Source organism: Priapulus caudatus, unplaced genomic scaffold, assembly GCF_000485595.1.
Source record: "Priapulus caudatus unplaced genomic scaffold, Priapulus_caudatus-5.0.1 Scaffold976, whole genome shotgun sequence".
In the NCBI taxonomy this organism is placed as follows: domain Eukaryota; kingdom Metazoa; phylum Priapulida; class Priapulimorpha; order Priapulimorphida; family Priapulidae; genus Priapulus; species Priapulus caudatus.
In genome coordinates this window covers 58,684-71,138 of record NW_014578037.1, presented here as the reverse complement: position 1 = coordinate 71,138, position 12,455 = coordinate 58,684, and the positions used below count along the sequence as shown (strand labels likewise).

At 42.9% G+C, this 12,455-nt stretch overlaps 1 protein-coding gene across 3 annotated transcripts in view; it reads left to right on the top strand.

Moving 5' to 3' along the window:
- LOC106814773 (phosphatidate phosphatase LPIN3-like) overlaps window positions 1-12,455 on the top strand; it is a 24,845-nt gene that overhangs the window by 5,788 nt on the left and 6,602 nt on the right. For all 3 annotated transcript variants that reach the window (XM_014819125.1, XM_014819124.1, XM_014819123.1), the window contains exons 2-11: window positions 153-377; window positions 1,820-2,973; window positions 3,666-3,850; window positions 4,401-4,554; window positions 6,809-7,015; window positions 8,771-8,947; window positions 9,993-10,062; window positions 11,241-11,378; window positions 11,521-11,621; window positions 11,995-12,133. In XM_014819125.1, the coding sequence (XP_014674611.1) occupies window positions 189-377; window positions 1,820-2,973; window positions 3,666-3,850; window positions 4,401-4,554; window positions 6,809-7,015; window positions 8,771-8,947; window positions 9,993-10,062; window positions 11,241-11,378; window positions 11,521-11,621; window positions 11,995-12,133 (2,514 nt within the window). In that variant the 5' untranslated portion in view covers window positions 153-188. The remainder of the gene's footprint in view (window positions 1-152; window positions 378-1,819; window positions 2,974-3,665; window positions 3,851-4,400; window positions 4,555-6,808; window positions 7,016-8,770; window positions 8,948-9,992; window positions 10,063-11,240; window positions 11,379-11,520; window positions 11,622-11,994; window positions 12,134-12,455) is intronic.

Genomic DNA, 12,455 nt, shown 5'->3' with positions numbered 1-12,455 from the left:
ATATATATATATATATATATATATATATATATATATATATATATATGTATATATATATATAGTCTCAATATTGTACACTCCTGATATAATCAAGAGTGTATTAAGAAGGTATTTATAATGTTGTTGATCAATCGATGTATGTATTTTTATAGGGTTTCGCTGAGGTTTTCGGCTGACCCCACGCCACCATGAATTATGTCTACAATATGGGGAAGCTGCTGATCAACTTCAAGGATTTCTACAATGAGATCAACGCGGCGACGCTTACCGGTGCCATCGACATTGTCGTCGTCAAACAAGAGGACGGCACGCTCTGTGGCTCGCCGTTTCACGTTCGCTTCGGAAAGATGGGAGTGCTACGCAGCCGGGAAAAAGTTGTACGTTGATTGTCGTTGTGTGAATCGGCCAAATTTGCAATTCGAAAAAGCGCGGTGGTATCAGACACCACTATTCAGGCTACCACGCGAACGTACATCGCTTATTTTCATAATTGATGTTACGAACTTGACAGTAGTTGCTTTTCAAACTTTCAAAACTATGCGAACCATTTGTGTATTCGATAATAATTCGGTGGTGGCCCCCTGGCATTTGTAAATTTGAGGTGAAAGAAGAAAACACGTTTTCCAAGGTGCAGAGTCGGTAGCGGCATAGCCTATATTTTATACAGTTTGTTAGCATCTGTTTCATAGCAGAAAGCTATGATCTTACTATGACCTGGTTAAGCCAGCTCTCATGATTGTGAATATGGCTTACTAAAGCACGTAATACAATAACACATGCACTGATTTTTCGAATATATCCGAATATTCGCTTTATCCTGATTTGCAGTAAAAGGGAGGTTTCGTGACTGGTGAATTGTGTTATAAGTAAAGTGGTAGTAGCAGCAACTGTCGTAGTAGTGGTAGTAATACAGAAAGCAGTAGCAGTGCTCAGTAACAGCAGCAGTAATGGCAGCACTGAAATTGTAGTTTTAGTTTTAGTTTAGTTTGCTCATTGTAATGGTGATATGAACATGTTAGCCGGAATGAATAATGACAAATTCATTGTTATCAATGTCATTAATGTCAACAATGTCATTATTCACCCCTGATGTTAATGAATGTGTAGCTATCACTGAAAACTAGTGTTCACATTCTAGGTCGACATTACAATTTTAATAGAGAAGAAGTAAATATCCAGATGAACCTGTGGTTTTAGTTTAATTTGCACGATGTAATGCTAAAATAAACATGTTTGTGAATGTGTAGCTATCACTGAAAACTAGCGTTCGCATTCTAGGTCGACATTGTAATTAATGGAGAACAAGTAAATATCCAGATTAAGCTGTGATTTTAGTTTTAGTTTACTTCACACAATGTAATGCTAATATAAACATGTTTGTGAATGTGTAGCTATCACTAAAGAGGGGCTTATGTCGGGCTTGCGAGCTGACTCGACTGGAAGCAACTGGATTTTGAGCAACTGGAAGCGATCGGCTGCGACTAGTTGCGTCCAGTTGCCCACTGTTCTATTCCGAGTAACTAGTGGCGGCCAGTCGCAGGCAGTCGCGTCGCAGTCGACCGACCTAAGCTCTGCAGTCGCAGTGAATTGCAGCCAGTTGCTTCCAGTTGAGTCGGCTCGCATGCCCGACATAAGCCCTTAAAAAGCCCCTTAAAAACTAGTCTTCCCATTCTAGGTCGACATTGTAGTTAATGGAGAACAAATAAATATCCAGATTAAGCTGTGTTTTTAGTTTTAGTTTACTTTGCACAATGTAATGCTAATATAAACATGTTAGTGAATGTGTAGCTGTCACTGAAAACTAGCGTTTGCATTCTAGGTCGAAATTGCGATTAACGAAGAACAAGTGAACATCCAGATGAAGCTGGGAGAGAGTGGAGAGGCATTCTTTGTCGAGGAGATCCCTGCCCATCTTCAGATTCCTCCTCATCTGGCGACTTCCCCCATACCAAGCAGCTCGGTTCTCAGCACGGGGGAACTGCACGCGCGCCTGATGGAAATCGAGAAGAACAGCTGTGATACGCCAGAAGAGGGCGCCACGTGTCGCGTCATCGTCGCCGGCGAGGCGCGGGTCAGCGACGGCAGCGTCTCCTCACCAGATGGCGCCGGTGCTCAGCTACCCAAGCAGCCGCAACACTTCGACGTTTTCGATTCACCGGACAAGGGCAGCAGTGCGATCTCCCTGCCTAACGAGACAGTCCCCGGCTCTCTCGAAGGTCTCGCAGAGGCAGTCGAGACCACATCTGAGGCCACACCTGAGACCACACTTGAGGCCACATCTGAGACCACACCTGAGGCCACACCTGAGACCGCCGCTGAGACTGGAGCTGAGATGGTGGCCGAGACCGAAACTGAAACAGAAACCGAGGAAGGCACCGAGACGGGAGTGGAAATTGTCGCCGACGCGGCGGAGACGCCAGCCGAGACCGTTGTCGTGAGCGGAGTCGAGACGCAAACCGAGTCGCTAGCCGAGACCTCGCTCATCGCGAGCACGCACGAGACGTCACCTGAGACGAGTGCGGATAGTGAAGTCGAGGCGCGAGACGACGACGGCGACGGCGACGCCGCCGCGGACGAAGACTGCGACCGAGAGGTCTCAGAGGCGTGCGACGTCATGCCCAACCGCAGCGCGACGACGCAGACTGAAGGACCGGCGGCCGACTATGCGCTGTTTGCCTCGTCGGACACCAGGGGGCGCCGGCGGCGCAGGAAGCGGACGGTCGCGCGCGCGAGGGTGAAGTCGAGTTTACGGCCCGAGGCCCCGGATCTTGCCGGGGATTTCGGAGAGGACATATTCCAGTTTGACGGCGACGATGAGGGCGCTTGTGAGCATCCTCCACCGGACAGTGGCGAGGTGGAGGTGGAAGCGGAGAGGAGGGAGCCGACCGGCGGTCTCCCGGGTGCAGGCTGGAGGCGGGATTCCTACCTGGACTTTCACCCGTTCAGCGACGGAGACATAACGCCGACGGTCAGGTGAGACAGTGGCGTCGGAGCAGTTACGAGCTGCAGACGCTTTGCAGGGATCAGGAATCCACTCGGGACTCTCGATGACTTTTTGTTAGTCAATGCTGAGTTGGTTTTGTCTCGAGATTAACCGCTAACCTATGCCACAACCGTCTATTGAGTAGGTGTAATGCCGTACGTAATTTATGTACACCTCACCACCCTTCATATTATTTATTATAGATGACACCTAGTTCAGATAAGAAAAAAAGCCTGCTGCCTGATATAATGTCGTTTGCGATCACTCTAATCTTTATAGTTGAACCATCCTGTCAGGACCATGTTCTAGTCAGATTCACAGACTACATGCTGCTAATATAACTGTATTTAAAATTCGCATATCTAAAATCAATAGAAACAAAATCATGTAGACAAATTAGATCTCACTTATTAGCAGACACATTACCGATTACTCCAGTATACCGGTAAGTATTGTAATGGTTGGGAAAACATGAAAACGGTCAGGAAGGTTGTTCGAAATTCGTACTTTTAAGTAGTACCATCGCGACGGACGTCACATCTTGAATGTTATCGGAAATCCACTCGACATTTGGAGTAGAACGTTGTACAATAGTGTAGATGGATAGTTGTCGTAGAGAGTTGACGACACGGTGGTCAAGCGTTGCAGTGAGTTACGAGTGTCGCTACGGTCGCTTTTCCAGTCCGGCCAACTCTCGGCCTCCGAGTCCGAAGAGCGACACGGAGTACGAGCGGGAAGCGATCGCGCGCCGCCATGACGCCACGTGTCAGACGCCGGACGAGATGACGTGGTTGTGGGGCGAGCTGCCTGCGCGGAGCAAGAGCGAAGCGACGACACCGGTGAACGCTGACAAGACGGCGTCGGCAGGTGAGCAACGCAGGGGGCAGCACTGTAGCCGGAGGTGCCGAGTCGGTTAGTTACCAGGGGGCAGCACTACAGCTGGAGGTGCCGAGTCGGTTAGTTACCAGGAGGCAGCACTGTAGCTGGAGGTGCTGAGTCGGTTAGTTACCAGGGCGCATCACTGTAGCTGGAGGTGCCGAGTCGGTTAGTTACCAGGGGGCAGCACTACAGCTGGAGTTTCTGAGTCGGTTGGTTACCAGGGGGCAGCAGTGTAGCTGGATGTGCCGAGTCGGTTAGTTACCAGGTGGCAGCAGTGTAGCTAGCGAAGGTCAGTGAGTTAGTTACCATAGATTAGTTTCAAGGATTTAAGTTTTTTAACTATAATATTATGATAATGTATTAACATGTTTCATGTATTATGTCATATGTATTAATTATTTAGCATTATTGACATTATGTATAACATTTATAATATAATACTATATAATTATATACATGTAATAATATCAACATTATGTATAATATCTATATTACACACTCCTGACCATAATTCGTCCTTCGTGTGAAACGCTTGCAGATCTGGAGGAACAGCAGCGATGGCTCGGCAGCATGTTCCAGTTCATGAGGAAGACTAAGAAGATCCGTCGGCAGGCGAGCGATGGGATCTACCTTGACGAGCTCAGCCTAACGAACCTGGATCCTGACACGCGGGCACTCTACTTCCCTAAAAGGTTCGTGCTGTGCATAATGTTCCACTTAAAGTGATTACGTCACCGTAAATACAAAAAAACAAAAAAAACAATGGTGCATTATACTTCCTATTTTACTATATTGTTCGATGTGAACATACACTCGTGACTCATACATAGCCCATAGCAAGCAATTAATGTTGAGGACATTAGTTCAAATCGTCCAGGTTTTTTGGATATTTAACTAGTTGAGAAACAATCTTATCAGGTAAGAATTTGACGATTTGTTTAGTCCTGTTAGTTCTTACTTTTAATGTTAAAAAATGGCAATTTTTTTTTACACATTTTACCATAGAAAATTCGTGACATAGTCCCTTTAAATATTTAGATAGCCATTTAAATCTTTTCACTTAAATAGTGTTTCACCTCACTCTCTGTTTAACAGATGTACTTACTGTGAGTATGTGAGTAAGATTGAAGATTGAGTGCGCCTTGCCGCGGAACTGCGCGCAAGATCTGCGCTTAGCGCTTCGGATTAACACCTCCTTTCGGCAACGCTTCTCTAGTATCCCGTCTCATCTGGTTTTTTCGCCTTAGTATCTACTAGTTTATTATCTTATTTAAAATTGACGCCTTAATTATACTTTCTTACGAACATTCTTATGTGTCACACTAATAAGAACAATGACGTTTATTAAAACCTAAATAGTGGTGAATCGAATAAATTATCTGATTTAAAATTAAACTAGAATGGGTGGCCTACCTATGGAAATAGCCTTCCCTTATTGACTGTCAGCACTCACAAGTGTTAAATACTTATATATCGGCACTGGGGAGCCTTAATTTTTTGTGTTTTAAAGTTTCATCAGATTACAGCAACTAGCCAAAAGGTTGCTATGTGCTCTGGCAGGTCTCCAAACCACCAAGTGCATTTGGTTATCTGATTATTAAGATACGAGTCGCCTAGATAGCACCCGTAAAATAATCATGTGCTTGAAGTCTGTGCATATTTATTTGTATTGTTGATGTAAATAACGTGATGACAGGTATCCTCACTGCTTTGGTGCAGGTGTAGTACATGGTACGTGCCTGTATTCAAAGGATAAAAAGGGAAAAAATAACTTTGGGTTGGAGGAGTTTGTTGAATTTAAGGCGGTAAAAATAAGGGAGTCTATTGCAAAATGATGGAGTCCACTCATAAAGCTAAAAACTAAAACTAACAATATCACTAACATGTTGAAATAATCGCATTATATATTATATGTCATTTAATATGCTGTACGCTACTGCAGAATATGATTTTAAAATGGTAAAAACAGTATTGTATTAGTTTTTCTTAGTTCTGTGGTTATGAGAATTTTCAGAATATTTGGAGAGTCATGCCGACTCCCACACCCCAGGTCAGCGAGTTAATTTTGACACCCCACTTATTAAATATATACATGTGTCACATAACCAAAAGTGCAAGCGAAGTCTTTCCGTGAATCCAAGGCCATGTCCTGGGGGGGAGGGGGAATTTTCCTCTTGGATTTTTAAGAAACATAAATAAATAGCATGCATACTAAATTTGAATGTGAAAATGGCAAATAACAAATGGAATTACCCATAGTGCTGACCCAGACCTCTTCAATATAATATATAGTGTTGTCAATCGGTTGTAATTTCTTAAATCGATCATCGGTTGGGCCCAAGTAACTCGGGGTGTTGAATGCCTGCGTGTGCGTAACATCGTGTGCATGTATGTGTGTGCATGTATGTGCTTGTTTAGCCCTGTTTACTGTTTGTTTTGCACTGTTTACTACTGTGTGTATTATACATGTATGTTAATAAAGGATAACTTGTATAGTAGCGATGATATCTCTGATTCTCATTACTTTTCCCAGTGACAGTGTTCTTGTTCAAGTTTTACATTTATTTAGATTTTTTTTTTCCTGATGAAATCGATTATGGATTTATTATAACCAAGCGCTTGGTTCGAGCCACTGTTCAACCGATGATCGAGTATAATCAATGATCGTGACATCACTAATAATATCTATATATATATTTGTATATATAATAATATATATATCAAGTGCTAATAATATATTATTATTAGAGCTAATATTCATTTATTGTATTATTAGCTCTTGATATATATATATATGTGTGTGTGTGTGTGTGCGTGTGTGTGTGCGTGCGTGTGTGCGTGCGTGCGTGAATGACCTTCAGCTCAGGTTACGGCTGCTTGATGAAGGTCACAGCTCGCTTAATGTGATCTGCGCTCGATAGCATCTCGTGTCACCATTACTTGCAGAGATGTCACGGGGAGGATCACCCACCTTGCTGAACTGACGGACGAGCAGGACGCAACGTCACCGCGCCATGTCACGTCCTCCGGTGACGAAGACGATGAGTCGGGTAACGGGCCTTCCCTGCCCCGCTCCCCGGGAAGTTTCCAGGATGGAGTGGACAGTGTGTGCTGCAGCTGCGGGCAGACGAAGGCCGGGTTCACGAGCAAGTGGTGGGTGTTGTTACTTGATAACGTATATATTTACTGTTTCAACTGATAGGTGGAGGCAGCACCTAATGTAATAGATGGAGCTGTGGTACACATGCCCTGTGCTCTCTCTCTCTCTTTCTCTCTCTCTCTCTCTCTCTCTCTCTCTGTCTCTCTCTCTCTCTCTGTCTCTCTCTCTCGCTCTTACTCTCTCTCTCTTTCTCTCTGTCTCTCTCTCTCTCTCTCTTGCTCTTTCTCCCTTTCACTCTCGCTCTCACTCTGTCTCTCTCTCTCTCTCTCTCTCTCTCTCTCTCTCTGTGTGTGTGTCTCTCTCTCTCTCTCTCTTGAGAATTATTACAGCCACCTGGCACTACCTGGTCAAGCTCTGTAGTCAGCCTTTATGTACAGAACGTAACAGGCATGTCTCGAGGCGTGTTGCCGACGCTTAATCCGTCGCAGTTCAACAACTGTTGGCAGCATCCTTCAGCATCTGATGCCTGTTGCCAAGATTTGAGCTGCATATGCGTATGTGGGAGGCGGACATGGTGTTGCATGAAATAGGGCAATGCTATGTTGACTGTATTCGCAAACACGAGTTGTTTTGCACAAATATTTTGGTGTTGCACGAAGTAGAGCGCTGCTATGTTGACTGTATTCGCGAACACGAGTTGTTTGCTGTGTTGACTGCAAACACGAGTTGTTTGTGCAAATATTTGTGCGTCGTACAGTGCTCTACTTTGCACAACATTTTCTATGAGCAAATATACTAAGATAACATGTGTATGTGCGTGCCTGCGTGGGCGCGTGCCTGTGTGCGTGTCTCTAACGGTCCTAAATTTAGTGTGTCTTGTTGAAGTGAATTTTGATTAGCCTTGTCTGTTAACTTGCTTAACTAATATGTTACCTCCAAAAAATGTAATTCATCAGTGTAAGTAACATAAATTAAATTGAATTGAATTGAATTTGAACCGTACTATTCACGTGAACTGTTTGGCGGTGAGTTTCAGCTTAGGTTGCGCATAGGTTTTTTTTAAGTAAACAAGACAAGAAACAAATATGTTTACAGAAACCAATGCGACATAGTCGCCTGAGGCCTCGTGCCTCATGAGGGCCTGAAAGATCAAGCGCTTTTTAGCTGTTTCTTTAACTGTTCAATTGGCACTATAGCAGAAAATTTTCAGGACCTATTGCAGTACGCATGTGCAAAGTTTCACAATTCTAACCAAAAGTGCACAATGTGCCCATTTTTATGTGCTGTAACATGTGTTTTGCGCGTGTTACATGAAGTAGTCAGCGAGGCTATAAACTAGGGTTGTTTGCTGACCAGTTAGTCTGCGTAAACGCAGCGTCGCGCATATTGGGCGGCTGCATTGATGTTACAGGGAGTTGGATAAGCGGGTTTTAGGTTAGGCAGTTTCTAGGGTCATTGTAAAATGGGGGTAGGACGCGGTCTGGGAGAATGGGTACATGTGCGTGGAGTATGTTTGTAGGAGTTTTGGAGGGAATATATAGAAGAGAGATGTAAGGGGAGAGGGGTCGGGTTCTGATCGCGAGAGTACGCGCACGCGCGACCGCGCGTGTGCGCGGGCGGGTCTTTGTCTGTGTGTAAGGAGATGTGATGTGTGTAAGATATTAAAGGTTATACAGTTTACCACACAAGTTCTAGATTTGGATCTACTTCATCATTTCTACATGAACGCTCATTCCTCATTACAGTGCTTGCATGCTTATGATCCACTGTAACTAACTATTCGCGTGAATGATTTGCGTTTTTTACAGCTTTGACAGACCCACGGACTGTGACGACCTTGCGATCTCGCTGTGCGGGGGTCTGGCTGAGAGTGACATGGAGATAACAGAGGAGAGGTTCATGCAGTACCTCGTCACCTACCAGGAGTTCTGTGCTAACCCGACGCTGCTCTCGAACCCTGACACAGTGTTTAGGATCCGGGGCAGGTGGGTTGTAACCGTGACTACGATAAACGGTCGTTACTGGAAGCGCATGCCCTGTATATTACATTATAAGAACAGGGGGTAATAATGACAAATTTTACACTAATGACAAAATAATGACAAATTTGTCATTATTAATCGGGATAATAGGTATGAAGGAGTCGATTTAATCTATCGACGGTAGGGCACGAAGGCAAACATTCCTTTCATGAAATTGTTATCAAGGTAACTTACTGTATGATAGCACTTTTTAACCTGCTTATTTATTACATACACTACGGTTGTACACAGCATCTGCAGTTTGTTGCTGTGGACGTTGGGCACTTTTCAAGGGGTCACAGCAAGTAAGAAGGGAAACGTGCAGTTGCCCATCAGTGCCACGCTAAAATACGAGCTCTGATAAATGCAAGAACAACTTGCCTCGTATAAGTAGCAAATGAATCCCCGTGGGTGCATCGGATGCGAATCGTGAAACGTTTGCGGACGTCCTTTCATCCTTTTGATAATAGTAGGGTTTCTTCTGAGGGCAAATTAGACAAATGAGATAATGGCCAGTTTGGCAAAAAAACGCGCATGATGGATTCAAATACAGGATGTATTGATATACTTATAGGATATAAATACAGGATATACTTATCAGTAAATACAGGAACATTTTCACAACGGCGATGTTAAATTTGACAACGGCGGTGTGCCACTGTGCCTCCTATGTATAAGAAACCCTGCATAGCTATATTTCGCTTACGTTTTGTTTATATACTGTTTTACTCTCTTCATGGAGGCTGTAGTAGCTAGCTCTCTAAGAATTTAGAAAGTAAGATGTAAAGTGATGACTGTCAATATACACTGCTATTTTTTTAATAATTTTTTTATTTTAAGTTTATAGGTGATATTTCATGTGTAAATTGGAATAGGTGCACGTATAGAGAAAAATGAATACAGAAATGTGCGGTACTTATTAACTATTACAATACTGTAATAATTAGATTAATTATTACAGTACTAATTACAATACTGACTAAAGCTGACTTTGTCTGTTTTTACGTAGGTATGTCAACTCACACGTAGCAGTGCCCGGGCTGATGTGTCATCTATTATTCCAGAACTCATTGCCACAGGTGAGTCAAAATACATCTCATAGGAGACAATATGTTATAAAAGGATTTGTGACTCGCATTTTGGTAAAAGTCCAAAAATTGTCCACGTTTACATGCATTGTTTTAGTTGCTAATGTCAGTGCTATTGTGTTAGTGTCAACTGAAATAAGTGAGCCAGTGTAATGAATTCATAGACGATACAGTTTCACGCGTTCCATTTTGACAGCTATATGAAACATTAGAAAATATTCTCTTAATTATGTCTATATGAGCGACTGGCGTAGCCAGGTTGTGCTGATTATGACCACTTTACTCTATAACATGTGCATGTATGCCTCTGTTATTTAAAGGGAGAGTTTACTCTAGGTTCTAGGGTTATTTTCAGCTAATTTAGGTTATAATTACGCTACATAAAAAGTTTCATGGTTCAATCACCATTAAAAATATTTATTTTTAATGTTTTAAAACTAACGACTACAGTTTGATTACAACGACGGTGGCGCCACTCAATGCGCACGATCTGATAAGTTGCGCAAAACCACTTTCCAGCCAAGGGCTACAGACCGAGGGTGTTTCTTATTTATTCATTTAAAAGCAAAATGATTGTAATATCTTATAAACGACATATAGTTTCAGTTATAATATGGATAAATTTGCCCTAAAATGAATATCGTTCGGTTAAATAGCATTTAGGTATAAATATAATTGCACTTTTGTGATTAGCTCATTGGTCTGTAACGTGCAAAATAAATGGTCAAATACGCAACTTTTTCGGGGTGGCAGCACGGTCGCGGGTGTCATGGCGCCATTCAAATTTCGTAGCGTTGATGTGTAATTAATTATAACAATTAAATTAGGTATCTGGTAACAAATACGTGTGGGTATAGACGATTTGTTATACAGTAAGTACAGTTGTATGCAGTAAAATCCTAGAGGCTACTGTCCCTTTAATGGGTAGGTTACTACTTGATTTAAAGAGAAACATTACTGTAGGTTAACAATAAAACTGAATGCCTGGTAACTGAAGTATGTAGGCATATCTTATTTCTAATGTAATACGTATATATATTACGTATTACAAATATACGTAATCATAATATATCCTTGGCTCAATTCTAGGCTATTGTTCTTCATTAAACTGTTCTGAAATTGTTTAGTTTACTCAGCCAAAAATACTAAATTGTAAATTTTATTTTCAGACTTGTATCAATGAGCTTATCAGAGAATATATCCCAAAAAAGAAGAAAGAGGCATCTCGCAAAACATCTTGGTTTCCATGGCGACGAAGCATTTCTAGTGTAAACGACGAGGATGGGTCTAAAGAGATCGGGAAAAAGGTAACGATCGCTGCTGTATATGGAGACTTCACCCTGTAGTAGCACTGTCAGTCACTGATTTCCACGTGGTTCACAAGCAATCTTCCCAAGCGACTATAAATTCCTCGACTCGTAACATATTGCGTGCACTGTTGTTTGTTAGGAGGATGTTGTGAACAAATATGCTTCTACAGCTGCAACAACCGAGGAAATTCCGACCACCACGTATGAGGGTGTGGATATTCCAGGCACTGGACTCATGGCGTCTGTATCTCTTTCTACATTTGATAACAACAGCTTCTTCTTTTGTAACCATATAATAAATAATATGATTGAAACCATTTGCACCACCAATGATATTCTACCGAGAAAGTAATTTATATGAAAGAATTTTTGCTATTGTCATTGCCACTCGCAAGCCTCTAACCATATGAAGCACATGAACTTTTTCCCTGTTGCATGTAGTGCAATGTCTTATGCTCCACATTCATCCTAACAACGGCAGGTTTATCGATATTGCAGTTGACTTATTGATTGTGATTTGTGCTGTCGGAGCCACACGAAATGCTTGTATGTAGAAGACGACTAGAACAGCATCACTTTGGGTTTCAGCCACAATGGCTTCGTTGTCTTACAGGAATGAGGAAGTTGACGGTCTCAGCAGTGACACGGAGCAAGCATTGAGTGTGAAGGGTCTGCCCGTACCTGTTGAATACTGCCTGACGGAGGACGTCGAACGCTTCAAGAAGTCTATCCGTCTGTCGCCAGAGCAATTGGTACGTCCGTGGCTATAGTATAGGCATCACTCACATCACACACACATGCACACACACACGCACACGCACGCATGCTCACATACACCCACATACACACACACACACACACACACACACACACACACACACACACACACACACACACACACACACACACACACACACACACACACACACACACACACACACACACACACACACACACACACACACACACACACACTACACGTACTACGTACTACTACTACGTACTACTACTACGTACTACTACACGTAACTAACTACGTACGTACGTACGTACTACGTACGTACGTACGTACGG